This window comes from Dermacentor variabilis, chromosome 5 (genome assembly GCF_050947875.1).
Source record: "Dermacentor variabilis isolate Ectoservices chromosome 5, ASM5094787v1, whole genome shotgun sequence".
Lineage (NCBI taxonomy): Eukaryota > Metazoa > Arthropoda > Arachnida > Ixodida > Ixodidae > Dermacentor > Dermacentor variabilis.
The window spans coordinates 54,212,500-54,228,872 of record NC_134572.1 but is presented as its reverse complement, the minus strand read 5'-3'; the positions used below and the strand labels follow the sequence as shown (position 1 = coordinate 54,228,872).

General features: G+C 44.3%; 1 protein-coding gene across 1 annotated transcript in view; it reads left to right on the top strand.

Annotated features, from left to right (window-relative positions):
- Window positions 1–1,462: 1,462 nt before the first annotated feature.
- LOC142582614 (uncharacterized) overlaps window positions 1,463–16,373 on the top strand; it is a 99,284-nt gene continuing 84,373 nt past the window's right edge. The window contains exon 1 of the mRNA XM_075692513.1: window positions 1,463–2,457. Within this exon, the coding sequence (XP_075548628.1) occupies window positions 2,394–2,457 (64 nt within the window). The 5' untranslated portion in view covers window positions 1,463–2,393. The remainder of the gene's footprint in view (window positions 2,458–16,373) is intronic.

Here is a 16,373-nt window from a genome sequence, read left to right as displayed (position 1 = left end):
AGGAGCATAGGCATACAATCACAGTCGGTCAGTTTCACCACATACCGTCAAAATTTTCGGTTTGTTTACGGGCTCTTCATCACTGTTACTTTTGTTTACATTCGCGTCCATTTTGTCCTAGGTTGTTTTGAAGGCGTCTTCAGTTATGATTACATTGCAACGTCGGCATCAACTGCATGGTATTCGTCATCCAACGCAGCCACTTGTGTGTTACAACAGCCAGCATATGAGTTTTTTATTTGAGTATCCTAAGGGCCCGTTAGGGCATTACGTAGGGGGGGGGGGGACGGAAAAGTTCAAGCATGAGTGATATCTGTACAATGTAAATATATGAAGGCGTTAGGAACCATAAAAAAACATCTGGCAGAAGCAAAAAAAAAAAAAGAAAAGAAAGAAAGAAAAGGGTAACGAAGTTTATACAAAGCTTAGTAGCGTGAAACATGCATAAGAAACTAAAATGCGATGCAAACAATCAGTACCCATCAGAACAAGAGTTTAAGGATACAATCGAATAATGATTTAGGTAAACAGCCTACACAGATACATATAAGATGAAACGGAATGAATTTTATACAATGCCAAGCACTTGAAAACACTGTTTAAGTAACTATTCAAGGAAATGTGGGTTCGGACAGGTTGACACACTCTAAAAAGGTTAGCAGTGCTACATGAAATGATGATGATTCCGTAAGCGAGACAATGTTTGCAGGTAGCGAGTTCCATTCGGCAATAGATAAATCTAGAGGCGAATTTCGATAAGCGTTAGTCCTGGCAAATATAGGTTTTACTTTATGAACATGGTCTGTGCGGGTAGAGATGTGGGGAGCGGGAAGAATATGGGCTCGAGCGAATGCAATGTTGCTGTGGTAAAGGCTATGGAAGAAGGTCAACCGTGATAATTTCCTGCACATGTCTAGTGAAGGGGGATTAAGTAATTTCTTTAAGGTGGACACACTTTGATATCGAGAGTATGAAGTTAGGATGAACCGCGCAATTTTATTTTGAACTGATTCGAGTAGGTTCTTGAGATTAGAGTGATGGGGGTGCCAAATTATTGACGCATATTCTAAAGAAGGTCTGATAAGAGAACTGTATGCGCGAAGTCTGGTATCTGTGTTAGAAAGGTGTAAGTGACGTTTCAGGTAACCAAGTTTTTTGCATGCTTTTGTGGTGATGTGTTCAATGTGAGCATTCCACTCGAATTACTATGGCTTCGTCTATACAGCATTCCATATCATCAACGCGCACTCAATAGTACACGTTTCGAAACAGTGCGCAGCGGACCAGGGTCCTGGCTTCGCGAACCTGCTCTTGGCATCCGGCAGATGGCGGCAGAAGCGCCGGCCCAAACTCCGAGCTCGTGGTGACGTCGGCGCACTCCTCTCTCTCCGGGCCCCACCCCTAACCGCCCGCGTGGTGGCTAGCGGCGTCAACGGCCGTGTGTAGCGAATTCGGCTCGCGGCTTGCGTCGCGCTCTCCTCGGGTCGCAGCCAGTGGAGCGATAGCTTCACCCCCGGCACCAGCGCGCGGAACGCAGCTCCCGAAACTTGTCGGCGGCGCGATGCCGTCTCGCTCCCCGGACGAAGACGCCGAAGCCACTGCCTACCGGGCCAGCCAGTGTCGTTGGCTCTCTTTCGAAGCCTGAAATTCGCCGCGGCGTGGTCTCCACTACTTCTTCTCTCGCGAACACTCCTAGGCGGCTTCTGCCAAAGCCCGGAATTGATCTTTTCGTTCACTTCGCGCTCGTCCCGCCAGCGTTTGGCCCTCCTCCGCTGCACTTGGAGTGTCGAAATAAGTTGGGACAAATTATCGACGGAAGATTCTATTGTTGCCGGAATTCCTGTCTGGTCTGCCGAGGTCGCCGCGGTTCGCTGCGGTTTGATGGTCGCAAACTTGCACGGAAGAATCGCCCAGTGCTGCTTTTAGAGTCAAAGAAAACAGCTCTCACTGGAGTATCGTCAAATTTAGTTTACGACTACTAGAAGACCTTCCTTGAAGTACGGACAGCAGAGCCGAAGCTTCGCCTATCGCTGCCGGACAGTTGTGTTATTGAACTGACCAACGCCCTCTTTCTCCACGCTTTTCCTTGTGCCGTCGGGCGCGCGTGGGTGCGCGTTTTCTTTTCTTGTCATCGATACGGGAGGAGAAGACAGACAGTTGATGTTGGCGTCGTGAAGCGCCTGGTCGCTTAGGACGTACGCCCTCACACGTCGTCGTTGTATTCGCGCCGGCTGGCCCAGTGTGAGCCGTCCGCTGAAGTGCGGCAACGCCGCTGAGCGCGCCGTTAGCGAAAGTGTTTGCTGTCACTGCGGGGTGATTGCACTTGCTGACCGTACAAGAGCCGCGCTCTGTCGTGCGCGTGCGTGAAAGGCCTCTCCTGCGCAGAACGGATTATGTCCGTCTCAAGAGCATTCTGGTGGCTACTATGCTGGACTTTAGGCTGCCTGTCGCTTCAAGGTAAGCGTGTTCTGGCATTTAGTAGAGGCTACGTGCTTCTAGATTATTACGAGTGGTTTGGTTGCTGACCCTTTGGGTGACGACGAGGTGAAAAGTTATGCCAATATTAAACTGGCAACTTCACAACAAAAGAAGTAATATAAAACGGGAAACGAAAAAAAAAAGGAATATGTAAGTACACACGTGTTAGGAATTGTTTCTTTTCTTTTCAGAGTGTTTCTTTTCTCCTATGCAAGTGAGTTATATTAATCATCAGGCACAGCATTGTGTGTTCATCAAGGACACATGTTCATAAACGTGCGTGCCACTACCCACGAAAGACCCTAGTAAACGGCAGAATTGAATATTGATGGAACGTAAGTGAGATCAATAAAAGCAAGCAGAAGATCTGTAAAACGTCAGCGGAACACAGAAGCAGATCACAGATTCGTCGAATGTGAACACATAAACACTAAAGTCATAGCGAGCACATGTGCAAAACATCACAAACTTTCACAGAAATTGAAAAGTAGACCATACACGCGACATTGGCAGTATTTAAATGAGTTAATTGGGTGCACATAGAACACTCTTTATGTTAGAGAAAGTCAATCTCATTTTAAGGACAGTGATAAGTGTTCTCTGATATAAGCATTCTTTGCCTAAGTTGCAAGAAGAAAATAAGCGCAGTCACAAGGTTTTATTCTATTTAATGCATCGCAGTCAGCGACAACGTGTGGCCAACGTGGTTGTCCTTTCAAGGGAGTCGTCTTGTCCACGTGGAAGAAAATAATCTTTTTCACTGATTTATGTCATGGAGATGTACAATGACGTAAAAGGTATTGATCAATAACGCTGAAAAGCGACCTCGTGATGTCGTCGCGGGTCAGCAAAGCTATAACACGCTCAATCTATAATTGAGCGTATTAGCTCTAATTGGAAATATTTTGCAAATATATTGTTATTGCTGTAACCTGAATGAAAGGAGAGTAAGAGTGCAGGAATAAAAATTATGATTTACAGCCATGTTCCCATTTTGTTTCCTCCCGAAAAGAAAGCAAATCTCTCTCTCTCTCTCTCTCTCTCTCTCTCTCTATATATATATATATATATATATATATATACACACACATACAACTTCGACGCAGCCTATTTAAATGCATGTAAAACGCGGAAACGCGCAATTTCTTGCATTTGAGAGAGAAAGGTAAATTCTACTGACTGTTTGAAGCGGAATTCGATTTGGGGCCTAGATGGTATTAAAAGAATTCTCAAATATTTGGAAGTTCGAAAAAAACGAGAAACACCTAGTTCGCAATTGAATTGCTCTGCATCAAGTACTGCTATCGTATTTCTTTAAACGGCACCCATTAGATCATTCAAAGCGAACGAATTGATTATGTCAATTTATATCTTACGTGAATTTGTTACGTTGTGTACGAGGGTTCTGCAAAAGCTGTATTTACGTATTAGCAATGTTCTTACGATTCATGTGTAACATATCAATTTTGTCCGCTTTACATGTCTGATTAGCTGCAATTGACAGAATTGGGATATCATTCGTCATTTCTGAGTTACAGAGTTGTACACTTGACAGTTTCGTTTTCTGAAAATTTGAATTACTTCTCAATTTTTATTAAGAAAGTAGCCGATCTAAACGAAAAATTCGAAACCAGCTGTTACTAGATTTTAAGTATTTCTTTTAGATGCAACAAACCTCGTCAAATTCGATGGAGTGGTTGCCGAGAAAAACGAATCAACCTTTTAGGTGTATTTAGATAGGTGCACTCGATCTAAAGCTTCCTCTTAAGGTGGACAGGTGAAGGGGAATGTGGGCGAGGAGGATGCGCTCGATTTTACTTTCCAACCAGATAATATAGTGTAGATAAAAAAAATGTTTATTTACATTGGGTGGCAGGGCACCTAAACCTTGTTAACACTTCGAATGTAAAAGATAAAAGGAATCCCTAATGCTTGTCTCCACCCTTTCACGGCGTGAACGAAATTACAAAATGACATCGACCATTTAGGCTCGTGTGAATCTGCAAAAGAATGTTTCTTTTGCACCAAGTTCTTTTCGTATGGATGGAAATTGAAAAATACATTTTACAATGAAACTAAATTCAGCATTAGGAGAGCGTGGTTTCTTTTATTCACGACAAGACATGGAAACCTTACATTTAATATAAATTCTATCAAGCCTCACTGCAAAGACATTTATCATTCAAATGGATGTACAAGGGCTTGATGATTTTGACAGCGTTCGGAAAGTCATTCTAACTGTGAGAAATGAAGAAACACGGCGCCTAAACATAATTTAATTTTCGTAGAAAACGTTCTGTCACCACTTTCCGAAGCCAGCTGTCAATGTTTGTAGAAGCAAGCGGTCGTACGCTTCCTGTATGTTTGGATTTGACAAAGCACAGGCCAGAAATGTAAGCGCGGACGGAAGACTTCGAATTTGATTACGAGCTTAGGCATACGAGTTTCTTTTCTTCCTTTTTTTTTCTTTATTTGTTTGCGCTGCACGAAAACGGCTGAGAGCCGAACGAACATCCGCTCTAACGACGATGTCGTAAATTTTCCTTCTCCGTGTTGCTTGCTAACCACCATACCGCTTCTGAAAGTTGTAATGACGACCTATATTTTCGATTTCCAATGAGAGAACAAGGCCACTTGCGAGCAAGGAAATCGAAAATGAAAGATTCTATGGAACATTTTCCTGAGAATGAGCAAATGAATAACTAAGTTTCGTTTAAATGCCAGCGAAAGAGAACACGTGACAAGATTGAATTTGTGAAAAGAATAACTTCTTGGGGCGCACTCTCCCATGGCTGCGCCAAATTGCTTTTAGTACTGTTGAAAATACATTGTGTTGCTTTTCTAGCAGCGATGGCGCGTTGTTACCAGACAGAAAACGGCAAGAGAAAAGAGGTAAAAAGTTAAGTCAGGGAGGATAACCAGGTTTCGCCTGGTTTGCTACCCTATGTGGGAGGAAGGCTAAGCTGGAAGAAAAGAATATGAACGACAGGGGTAACGCGTGTTTCAATTCACTGTTACGGGCGAAATCATCAGATGAGAGGAACGAAAGAAAGGAGGGAAGAGGGGAGGTTAACGAAAAGGAAAATGCGGCTTGTTACCCTTCACTGGGTAACGGGACGAGGGAGGCAGAAACGTACGAAGAAAATAGAGAGAGAGACAGAGAGCGCAGACACACAATCTTAGCTGGTCACGAACACCGGACGCTGTCACAGCTCAGGATAACGCGCAGCACAATGAACACCACTAAATGCTAAGGCGGTTTGTGCAGGCTTTTGAAGACATGACACAAGAATATCCTCAGAAACATTAAACATACTGGCATGAAAATACGCGTCGACGTATCTGCCTCCTAAATTTATGACTGTAGAATATGTTTCAAGGCGCCTATCTCAACTATATTTCAGAACGCTTTGCTCAAGGGTAACGGATGAAATTGGGTGCATGTGCACCTGCGCTCTTCTTAGCACTTCGGTTCCGATTTTTTGTTTTTAGCAGTCAAACTGGATCCCCCTTTGTTCAATGTGCAGAAGAACTCAATACCAAGAATACAATTGTTTTGGAATCAATGCGTCCCTTCTCAGTTCGCAATAAGTTTTCGAATAAAGATCTGCGATGCTTGATGTAAAGTGAAGCGTGCGAAAGGTATCTTCCGCTTTAAATAATGCCTAGAGAAGCTGGACGCTAAAGACTGAATACTTCAGGAAAGTGGGAAGAACTACATTGTTATCTCCAGAGGAGTGGAGGTACGATGTGCAAATGTAAATAAGAGAGTGTTAGATTTTAGTCAGGGGATCCGATTAGACAGGATGTAAGCACGGGCTTTCTTTACGCTGATTTATTTCGCTTGTTTGTGGGTTAGGGTGCTATGAATTATGAAAATTGCTCGAATAAAGAATAGGTGAATAATAATAAAAAGAAACAAATGTTGGACAATATGACGTCACACTGAAAAGCTAGGACGAAATAAATAAATAAATAAATAAATAAATAAATAAATAAATAAATAAATGAAAGTTCAAGCCCACACAGACTCGGTATTGCGAATCTAGGCTGCAAAAAACAAAACAAAAATTTATCAACGCATTGTAGAGCTTTCCTTGCAAGGTCTATAGAAGGTCACGGTCTAAGAATTATACCTAAAGAGAACAGATGAGTTCCTGTTGTTCTAAACTGTTTCTTTAACCAGCGCCCCATCTATGCTATAATCTCCAGTTATAAAGGCTCTCTTGAATTTACGTTCATTTTCTAGCGGTCTTTGACTTCAGCAAGAAAAGGTTGCTAAGTACAGTTTGTAAAATTTTAATGTGAAGGGTTAGGCTGGCAGTGAGCTACTAAATGACATCGAAAATTTTGATACAGAACTAGGTACTAGCACAAAAAGAAAGAAACAGAAAACATGTTTTACTCAATCTCACGCTGCGGGGAAATATTTCCATCTACGATGACATATTCTTGCATTGAACAAAAAAAAAGCAATCATTAATAATTATGATTTCTTGCTGTAAAGGTGACTGACGCTCTGTTTACTATTTCTGAAGGAGCCATGCTTCCAGATAGAGGCTGCGACGGCAAGAAGTAACCATTGTAGACTCTAAATCCTTCCTGTGGTAAAATAAATGTTAGCAGTGTATCCAGGTAGTCAACAAGAGCTCGCCGACGTCTCTCATTCGCACGAGGGCTTCAACCTTTATGTTTCACGGGCGTCTGTCAACACTGGGAAGTCCAAGAAACAGAGAGACCACGGTCCGCAAAGGAGCCAAAATACATCCACCATACGGTGTCCCCACGTCCCCGTGCTACAAGTATGGGCGCAAGACGTAAGGGATTACTCACGGACATTTATTATCATTCAAGCAAAAACCAAAACAGAGCACTAAAGTGGCGCGTATGCATAAGGAAGATAGTTAATCGTTAATACTTAATAAGGGGGACTGGCATGCTTGATGCCTTGCTCAAGACTGCGAGAGACAGTTTAAAATGCCGCAGTAGGATGCATTCGCCAGTGGGAACTCGCTTTGAAAGTGAAGTCAGCAATTGAACGTGTTCTTGATTGAGAACTTAAACCAGCTTCGTTTATTTGTCTCGTTATCGTTAGTTCTGCTCGAATCATGTTGGCCGCTGTGTTCATATAGTGCGTCCTCCTCGCTGTCATAGCATCATAAACCTGTGGATGTAAGTGGAGATATGAATTATGCCAACCCGTCTAGACGAATGCGCTTTTGAGTCGTCGGACTTCCGGCGTCATGCTTTCGTAGGCTGCGTTTTGTCTATATCATGTGAGTGCTTGCGATCATTTGTCTTGCGGGTAGTTTTTAGAATTCACTGCTCACTCATGTTTTTTAGCATCTGCGTCTTCTGGAGGCGTTTAACATTGCCCTATAATTCGGGATCACTCGACCGGTACATGTTTTCACTGAGCTTGCATGAAAGATAAGGCTAGCAATCTGCCCCGGCCAATGGAAACATGTTTGCTGCTTGAGGGGGCCCCGCGAACTTCTATGATGTCTTATTATATATATATATATATATATATATATATAATTGTAAGCTGGACATATTACGAGTTATGTGTCGCTGTTCGCTGCATCATTGCGAATTCTATAGAAATTGAAGTAAATAAATGCATCAAGCGTATCAAAACAAATTCTTGCAGTGATAAAACGCACGTCTCTTAGAATGAAGATAGTATAGGATAACTTGAGCCCACAGGTGGCTTAAACAACGTAAATCAAATAAGTAGACTTGAAAACGCCCGATATTAGACACTGACAACAGAGAGAACGCTTATTTTATCTACCCATTGGACGCAAAGCTTTCAACAGTATGCGACTGTATGTTATTGCGCTGGACGTCTAAGAATATACGCATTTTTCTTCTCATATACGTGCCACCTATTTCAGTAGACGAATGCATCTTTCTGTGAAACCAACAATCATCGCTGAATGCCTTTTTTCATACCTAAGAGCACTTACTTTGCAGCTTATTCTCCCGCTTTTTGTTCTGTATCATTGCTTGTTAAGCAAAATATTTGTCATCCTTAACAAGCCATGAAAAGGCTAGAATAATAATGAAGTTCCCTCAGGCCTGCCGTAGCGCTAGTGTGTCGAAAGAAACTGCCAAAAAAAAGGAAAACTACCGTGAGCGCGGGCTATTGACAGAGCTTGCAGCAGCGCCGAGATACTGACAATGAAGCCCAGCTGCAAAATATCAAGCGGGCACAAACTACATCAGTCCAGTATAGCGTGCCTACTATTTGCGCCTCATGACTTCCTCTTGGTTGCTCGAAAAGAGAGGAAGTCGAACAGAACAGTAGGAGCAGCAGAAACAGTAGCAAAAAAATAAGTTGATCAAGAAAGTGCACAGGAAGGTGCGAAAAAATTTGGCCGTTCAAAGCTAAAGTTTACTTACTTCTAAAAAAAAAAAGAGTAACCGTCTAAACACTAAAAAAAAAGGGGGGGGGGGAACAGCTAGTCTAGGTTGCAACTACCGCTATAGCTATAACGCAAGCTGCGCTGGCAAGGCAGCAAGATCGTGGAACAGGCGCGGCGGCTCTTTTGAGGCGACCCAGCTACCCTTCGCAAAAACATTTCCTCTGTAGCTTCCGCGCCTTCCGCCCTCATAGATACGCCAGTTCACGCTGCCAGGAAAAGCGCAAGCTTCGCTCGTCGTCTTGGTCGCCACGAGAGAAAATTTAAGTGATTACATCCTGGCGAGGAGCTCCTCCGCACCATTACGTTCTATTTCTTTTCGTGGGCCGCCGTTGTCGGCAGAACCGCTACACCCTCTTCAACCTTTTCGAAAAGCTAAAGGGTTTCTTCGTTAAACGCCGGGCACCTTCTCCTTTCGTGCGCCGTCTTATAGTTTTCTTAGAAGCATCCACTTCAGGAAGCTTCATGCTCTTCTCTCCGTTCGATTGTTTCCATTATTTAAGCAAAGGCTATTAAAGACACGCACAGCGCCTTTTCCACGGTTCGCTGAGGCCAAGTGCCGCATTCAGGTAGCGCCATTCGAGTGGAAAGGCCTGCCCTCGGCACGCTCGCTATTGTCTTCATGCTTGCTTTTCCACGTCCTCACTATATTTGTTTCACGAGGATTACCTTTCAGCAGCTTTTATCTTGCAGCTTATTCAGGCACGTTCAACTTACAGCGCTTAAATATTTGCTATATGCAGGCCCTCTGCTTTTGCCTATAGGAGGATAAAACCAGTGATAATAAGCTTACTGCGCAAGTTCTTGGTATGCGACGTATTAAAGCGACCATTTCTAAAGGGACCGTCACTGCTTTCCATCGCGTCTGTCACAAAGGTTATTGTCGTGTCACGGCGGAAGAATGCGGAAGCCACAGGAGTAATTGAGCGAGCTTAGAATTGTTGTGGTAGTTTCGCCACGGTATCCGCTACGCCCGAGATGTCTCACATAAGAGGACCAGCGTCGTAGTGTCATCGCACCATCAAAAGATTTTTGGAAAGAAACAAAGCAAAGCATATTTTGATTATCGATTGTGATGATTTCTGTCTTCGCTGGAAGGCGTGAAATCAATCGTGTAGTTAATTGCATTCCGGCGAACTAGCGAGATCGTTAATGGAGTTTTCTAAATCTATTTCGCTTCCTAGCCTCCCGGAGATATATATGCATGGCTGACACCACGTCTATCTGATGAGCAAAACGAGAACAAGGTAAAAACGGGAGCCAACGTTTCGACCAGGCCACTTGTCGAAACATTGGCTTCCGCTTTTACGTTGTTCTAGTTTTGCGCATCCTCTTGAATTTCAATCCTTTCCCGTGTTTTCCCTGGATCACATCTATCAGCAAATTTTAAAAAGAAGGATGGTGGCATGATCAAAAGCTCCTATATAGCATGCCTGTGCACTCTGCTTTTTATGACGCCACGCTACTTGGACCGAAATTTTCATTGCCAATCCCAAAGTGACGAAATAGGGGACGTCAAAACGCCCGCGGCTTACTCGAGAACTCCAGAGCGTTCTCATTAGATATTATGGAAGTCTGACTAGGTAGCAAGACGTCATGGGTCTAAATGCACTTGTCTTGTGTTATCTAAGGGGCGTCGGCGTGATGCGCTCCGTCTTGCCGCTTGACGAGTGTAGGGCGGAGGGAAAGGGGTAATTGAGAGCACGTCTCCTCTTCTTTCCTGGCGCGGCAGAGCACGCCCCGCATGCCCTACCTTGGAGCTCATCTGCGGCGAGTGCAAGATGGCGAGCCGAGATGGTTGGTGGCTTTGTGGGCGCCTTGTTATAGTGTTGGAGGCCGCGCAATCTCCAATTTCCGAGACGCGTTGAAGAGAGAGGCAGTACGAAGCTCGCCGCTACTGCGGCTCTAGTATTCAAGGTGATCGAGTCACGCCTGCTCACTTCGCCAGTGCGCACGTGACAGAATTCGTGTTAATTTAATTAATAAGCGAATGTGCACTGTAATTTACACGGCTCACGACCCCGTGTAGTTGCTTAATAATTGCTAACGCTATCACTGGTTGGCCTTCCGGGCGAAACCGTGACTTCTTATTTTTTTTTTTGCATTTAACTTCTCAATGTATTGGAAAGTCAGAGACAACATACGCAGTTAAATAACATTAATTATCAACGATACCTTACTTAGGCAGCTGTTACGCTCAGATTACAGGATATTCTACTAGTTCTTGCGTATTACTGCGGTAGTAGTTATATGGACACACGAGGCAAATTTTTGCCGTAGCCATGATGTTCCGCACACAATACAAGTGTGTTATGATAGCGCTCCGCGCGCCAATGCTGTGTGGTGCGAGAGAAAGCTTGCGAGGGAGATTCTAAAAGCGGGCCCGTTTGAGGCGCGCCGTGTTTCTTCGTGCACAGTGCTAAAGGTCGCGTGATCAAGCGTGCGCTATGGGTGGAGAGCGCGCGTGTTCTCATGACCTGTTCGTAGCTGCGTCGGCCCTCCGCGCGGATGAGTGCATAGGTGGCCTTCCCGCCTTTCCTTGTAGGTATAATCTGCGCTGGGTGCAAAGGTGAGGCGAGTTTGCTGGTGGCCTCACGCGCACTGTCTTCCCATGCGCCTAGTGTTGAAGGTCGCGTAATTTAACGTTTCGGAGACGCGGTGAAGCGCGAGGCAGCACGAAGCGCTCGCTCACGCTGTCTTCACCACGTCAGCGTTGTAACAGCAGGTGCTATAGTGGTAAACGCGGGAGATGTATTCATGTTTCCCTGTGCATGCGTGACACGATTGTTAATTTTCTTAGTAAGCGAATGTTCACTGCAACATATACGGCCAATGAAACTACGAAGTTAATGTAGTTGTCTAATACTTTGCTATTGCTTTCACTGGTTCGCCTTTCGGGCGAAGCTATTTATTTTTTTTTTACATTTTCACATCAATGATCTCTACATGGTAATGTATAGTTTTAAACTTAGCTATTTCTTTTTGTAAGACAGACAGAACTTGGAGCTGGAAAAGGCAGAAATATAGTACCTGCGTCTTCTCATAAGCTCCTATACATATATATAGGCTCTCAACCTTAGAGGCGTAATTGTAAGCCTCCTTTTGCGTTTAGTTCTTTCTAAAGACTTAGTGTCATTAGAATACACTGGAAGGAATATTTCAGATGTTCCTTTATTGGTAAAAAAAGGAATGCTGAAGACTAAATGGGCATCACCTACACTTCAGATGTATGTCATCATTGATTTGTATAAAGCACATAGACCACAATGTACGTAGCTAGAGGAAAGAATTGTGATGAATGTTTACTTGCAATTTATTAACGTATATGTTGAAACCAGGGGAGTATTCCCTGCTGTAATGTACACTCGGAACGTAGTTTCGAAAAAAAAAAAATACGCTAGCACACGAAAAAAAGAAAAAAGATCAGACGCATCATTTGATACACCTTAGAAATTATTGTTAATACCATCCAAATTTTAAGTGTAAGGCAAGATTGAGCAGAAGTTAGGTAGGAATCTCCCGCTACGTCTATGCGCCACCAGCCAACGGATGAACTCTTTAGGTTCAACTCGGCTAGGATTGCAACGATGTTTGTGTGCGAAAGTCTGCAAAGCTTCCAATGTGTGACAAGGCAGCCTAATTGCATCTACTTGTAATAAATCGTAAAGAGCCCCTAGACCGCTCTGACCTCTAAAATTTATTCTATGGTGGCAGCTGTCACTACGTTCGGGAGCGGAAGAGCCCGAAGAGGAGAAGAGGATTGATTCCTGAATATGTGTGGCTTTTCAAGGGCGCGTAGTGCTGCCATTTTTGTCAGAAAGCTGATCATCACGTCATTATGTACACATATGCGTTTTTATTTGATGCGCGTTTACAATGCCATAGGCGGTTGAGGGGCCCTTTTAAAGAATGATTTCTTGGTGTACCTTTTTTGTCGATTTCTATACATGTGCACTGGTTATTGGAGCAGTCAACTGCGGAAAACAACTAAGTAACAGCAGTGCCTATTACTGTGTGACATTGCGACGGCCAGACAGATTAAGGAAACCGCTCGAAATGTTTATGCATAAAGGAAAAATAGTGCCGTTGAAATCAATTTTACCACCGCCTCTTTCTGCTCACAGTTTCAGGTGGTGGTACGAAATGCTTGGGGCCGGGCTTGCGGGCAAAAGAAAGAAGGCAACCTGAAGCTACATTAATTGTCTTGTAGTCTCTTAAAATTGTTAAACTTACATGGCTCGCTTCATCTGCTTCTCCTGCATGCAGTTAGAGAGTTACCGACACTCCGCAGTCACCTCTGCTAGCTTGCGTGCCAGAGTGGCATTAAACTTACCCTCATTCCGAATACGGAATGTATTCACAGCTTACTTTCTCTTTCAATGTTTGGAAAAATATTGATTTTGTGCTGTGTCATAAACACGTCCAGGGAAGCTGCTTCAAACACAATGGCAATATATATATATAAGAGAGGGAGAGAAAAGAAAAAGAAGACCACGCTCACCGAAGAAGGACGCCGACGAATGTGTTGCAAAAGCCAGGTTTCCTTTTTCGCTTATTTTGCAGCTAGATTTAAAAACGACCGCGTGCTGCGCATCTCGCATCTCCAATGAAAGCCACGAGTGTCGACAGGAAATAAGAACAAAGGGACCGGAGCCTCGTGTAAGCCCGTTCTCTTCCTCGGGCGAAGGTTTAAGGGCGCGTGGGTCGAGACGGGGCGGGGCACGCATCTGCGTGTCTCGGTTGTCGCTGAAAGCTGGGGTTACGAAGCAAGAAAATCAGGGAAGATGGAGAGGAGACAGCCTTAACCCCCCGAGCCAATATCGCTGCGCGCTCCGCCTCACCCCAGCGGCCTCGGACCCAGCGTCGCCATTCCTGGGGTCTCGGAGAAACAAGATTAAACAGAGTCGATAGCCTCGCGGACGCGTCTCGAGGAAGCAGAGGAAGGGAGAGTGCTAGGCACGGGCGGCACAATGCCAGCAGTAGAATGAGGGACGCGCCACTGCGGCGTTATATAGCCGGACACGGCTGGCAAGAAAGCAGTCGTGGAAGACGACAGCGAAGGGGGATTTTCGTAGTACCAGGCTCCTTGCAGCATCCGCTGCGCCGAGCAGGAGACAAAGGGTGGTTTACTGGCGAGAGCCGTCGCGGACAGCGCAGTCGTGGGAATGGGACATAAAATGGCGCTAATTTAGAACCAGGGGGAGAGTTAATGCGGCATAAACTTTATGGTGACTCCGACATTTTCCCAGGATGCGACGGCACAGTCGGACGTCGTAGCTGTAGTGAGCGCAGCGTTGCTTGCGGCTACGCCTCCACGACTACTCGTTGGTGTTCTTAGAAGTGCTGGTCAAGGTCTTGTACTGGTACGGCTGTATAAGACAAATGTGATACGAAATAGCGACCGAAAATAAGGTAATCTGAGGTTTAAGGTAATACGATTTCCATCTCGATATCATCTAAAGCTCAATGAACTATATGATGCTATGGCAATAGCTTAAGAGCTCCATAGAAAATTTTTCCTCGTAGAGTTTCTTTAAGTTCCCCTCGAAAGCGCCCTCAACGGATAAAACTGGCATGCGCTTCACTAAAGCATTCATTTCTTTCTTTTTCTTTTTTGGCGTAGCGGTACCTGTACATAGACGCGGAGAAATTTTAAGAATATTCAAGCTTCAGTGTATCTGGATAGTAGGCGTAAAGGCACGCGGAAGGGTTGCTCGTTATTATATGTTAGAAGAAAGCGACGCCTTTTTACATCTCATAATAAATGTCTTATTCAGTGAGCCTTTGCCTGTCGCAGTTACGCAATGAGTACGGTAGCATTTGCCATCCCTGAACATTTCTCAAGTGTGATACTTTGACATTGCGCAAGACACCGTGACTCACCGACAATGCACCATAGAAGAAACAACTCATCACCTAGACCAAACTTCGCTGAAACAAAAACGACGTTGTGTTTTATAAATGTTTTAATGCGCTTTATATCCACTTTAGATTGTCTTGTTCCGTGCATGAAGGACAAGCTACTTCCCTGACCGCCTCAATAAAACACAAAAGTGCGTTAAACCTCGCAAAACTGAAAAAAAAAAAACACTAGTACATAGAAATTAAGCCAGAAATATGTTTCCTGTTCTTGTAATATTGTAAATTGATATTCTTGTGTTTCTTTTTTCCTCTAGAACATAAACTAATGGAGTAGTCGAACTACTCCATGCCTCAATCTCTCCACACTCACCATTGTATATCAGAACAAAATACGGAAAGTTAGCGAATTTTCTTACCTAATTTTTCTGTTTTTGCTCTCTCCCCTGAAATCTACAAACATTTGCAGGTATAGTTTGTACAAGGATTCTGAACAACGTAACCATGAACTCATGCCCATTCGGGACCTAATACGACCATAAGGAGAGATACGCAAGCATTATTAGAGAATCGACTTTGATTTCATTGATAATTGTGCGGCAAACACACCAGTCTTGCTTCATACACAAATAAGGGCAGTTATATTCACTCACTTCCTGTTAGGTGATTATGATTACTCGTCTTAACAATAGAGCTACAATTACACAGGCGTTCATCTCATGCATTTATTCTGCTTGTCCCTTAATGTAGGACAAGGATTCGCAGTAATTTAGCTTTCCGAAATCCCAAATTTCTGTGTGTAGAGAACATCATAACATTACCGAATTTACACAGCATTTCCCACCATGAAACTGTGCCGGTCGTTCTCGGTGGTTCGCCATATGGTGCCTTTCTTTCAGAGTTTTTATTATAAGAATCGCTGATGCTGCATGCCAAGAGAAAGGTTCCTTTATAAGCACAAGAACAAGCTCGTGCGTTTGGACTCTGCGAACAAATTTTTCGAATAAACGACGAATTTCTCTGCTTCCGTTGTGCATTCGACATCAACAGTCACAATGTGCGCCTCGAATGGGTAGATTTAAGTATCAATTTAGAAGAGAGTTCGCCTCGCAGGCGAGCTGAAATTTTGCCTCTAAGTGCACATTTTGTTGCACGCCCAAAGCAATATAGGCTTACAGCTGGACCCATGGCTGGGCTTATTCCGCACCGCCTCCTTACGTCCTGAACACCACCCGGCGTAAAACAGGGCTTTCCACCCCTTCACGTGTCTTTCTTTTTATATTTTTTTTTACCGTGCTGCTCGCAGCAGGTCGTCACCGCCGAGGTTGTTGCCCTCACCTCGCCGCTACATCGGCGGTATCTGCCGGCGGCTATTCTGGCCGTCACGGCGCGGCCCATACTCACTTAAAAATGGGAAGCCACATAGGGACTTCAGGGAGGGGCAGGGTCATGCGACCTCGCTGCGCGAACGAGCCGCAGGGCTGCCGGGAGCGGATGGGGAAGGGGAGATAAGGATTTGCTGTAGAAATATACAAAGCACAAAATCAGAGGGAAGACTGAAGGGCACGTACAGGCGTTAAAAAAGAAAGTGGGCACAATCTGCACTGC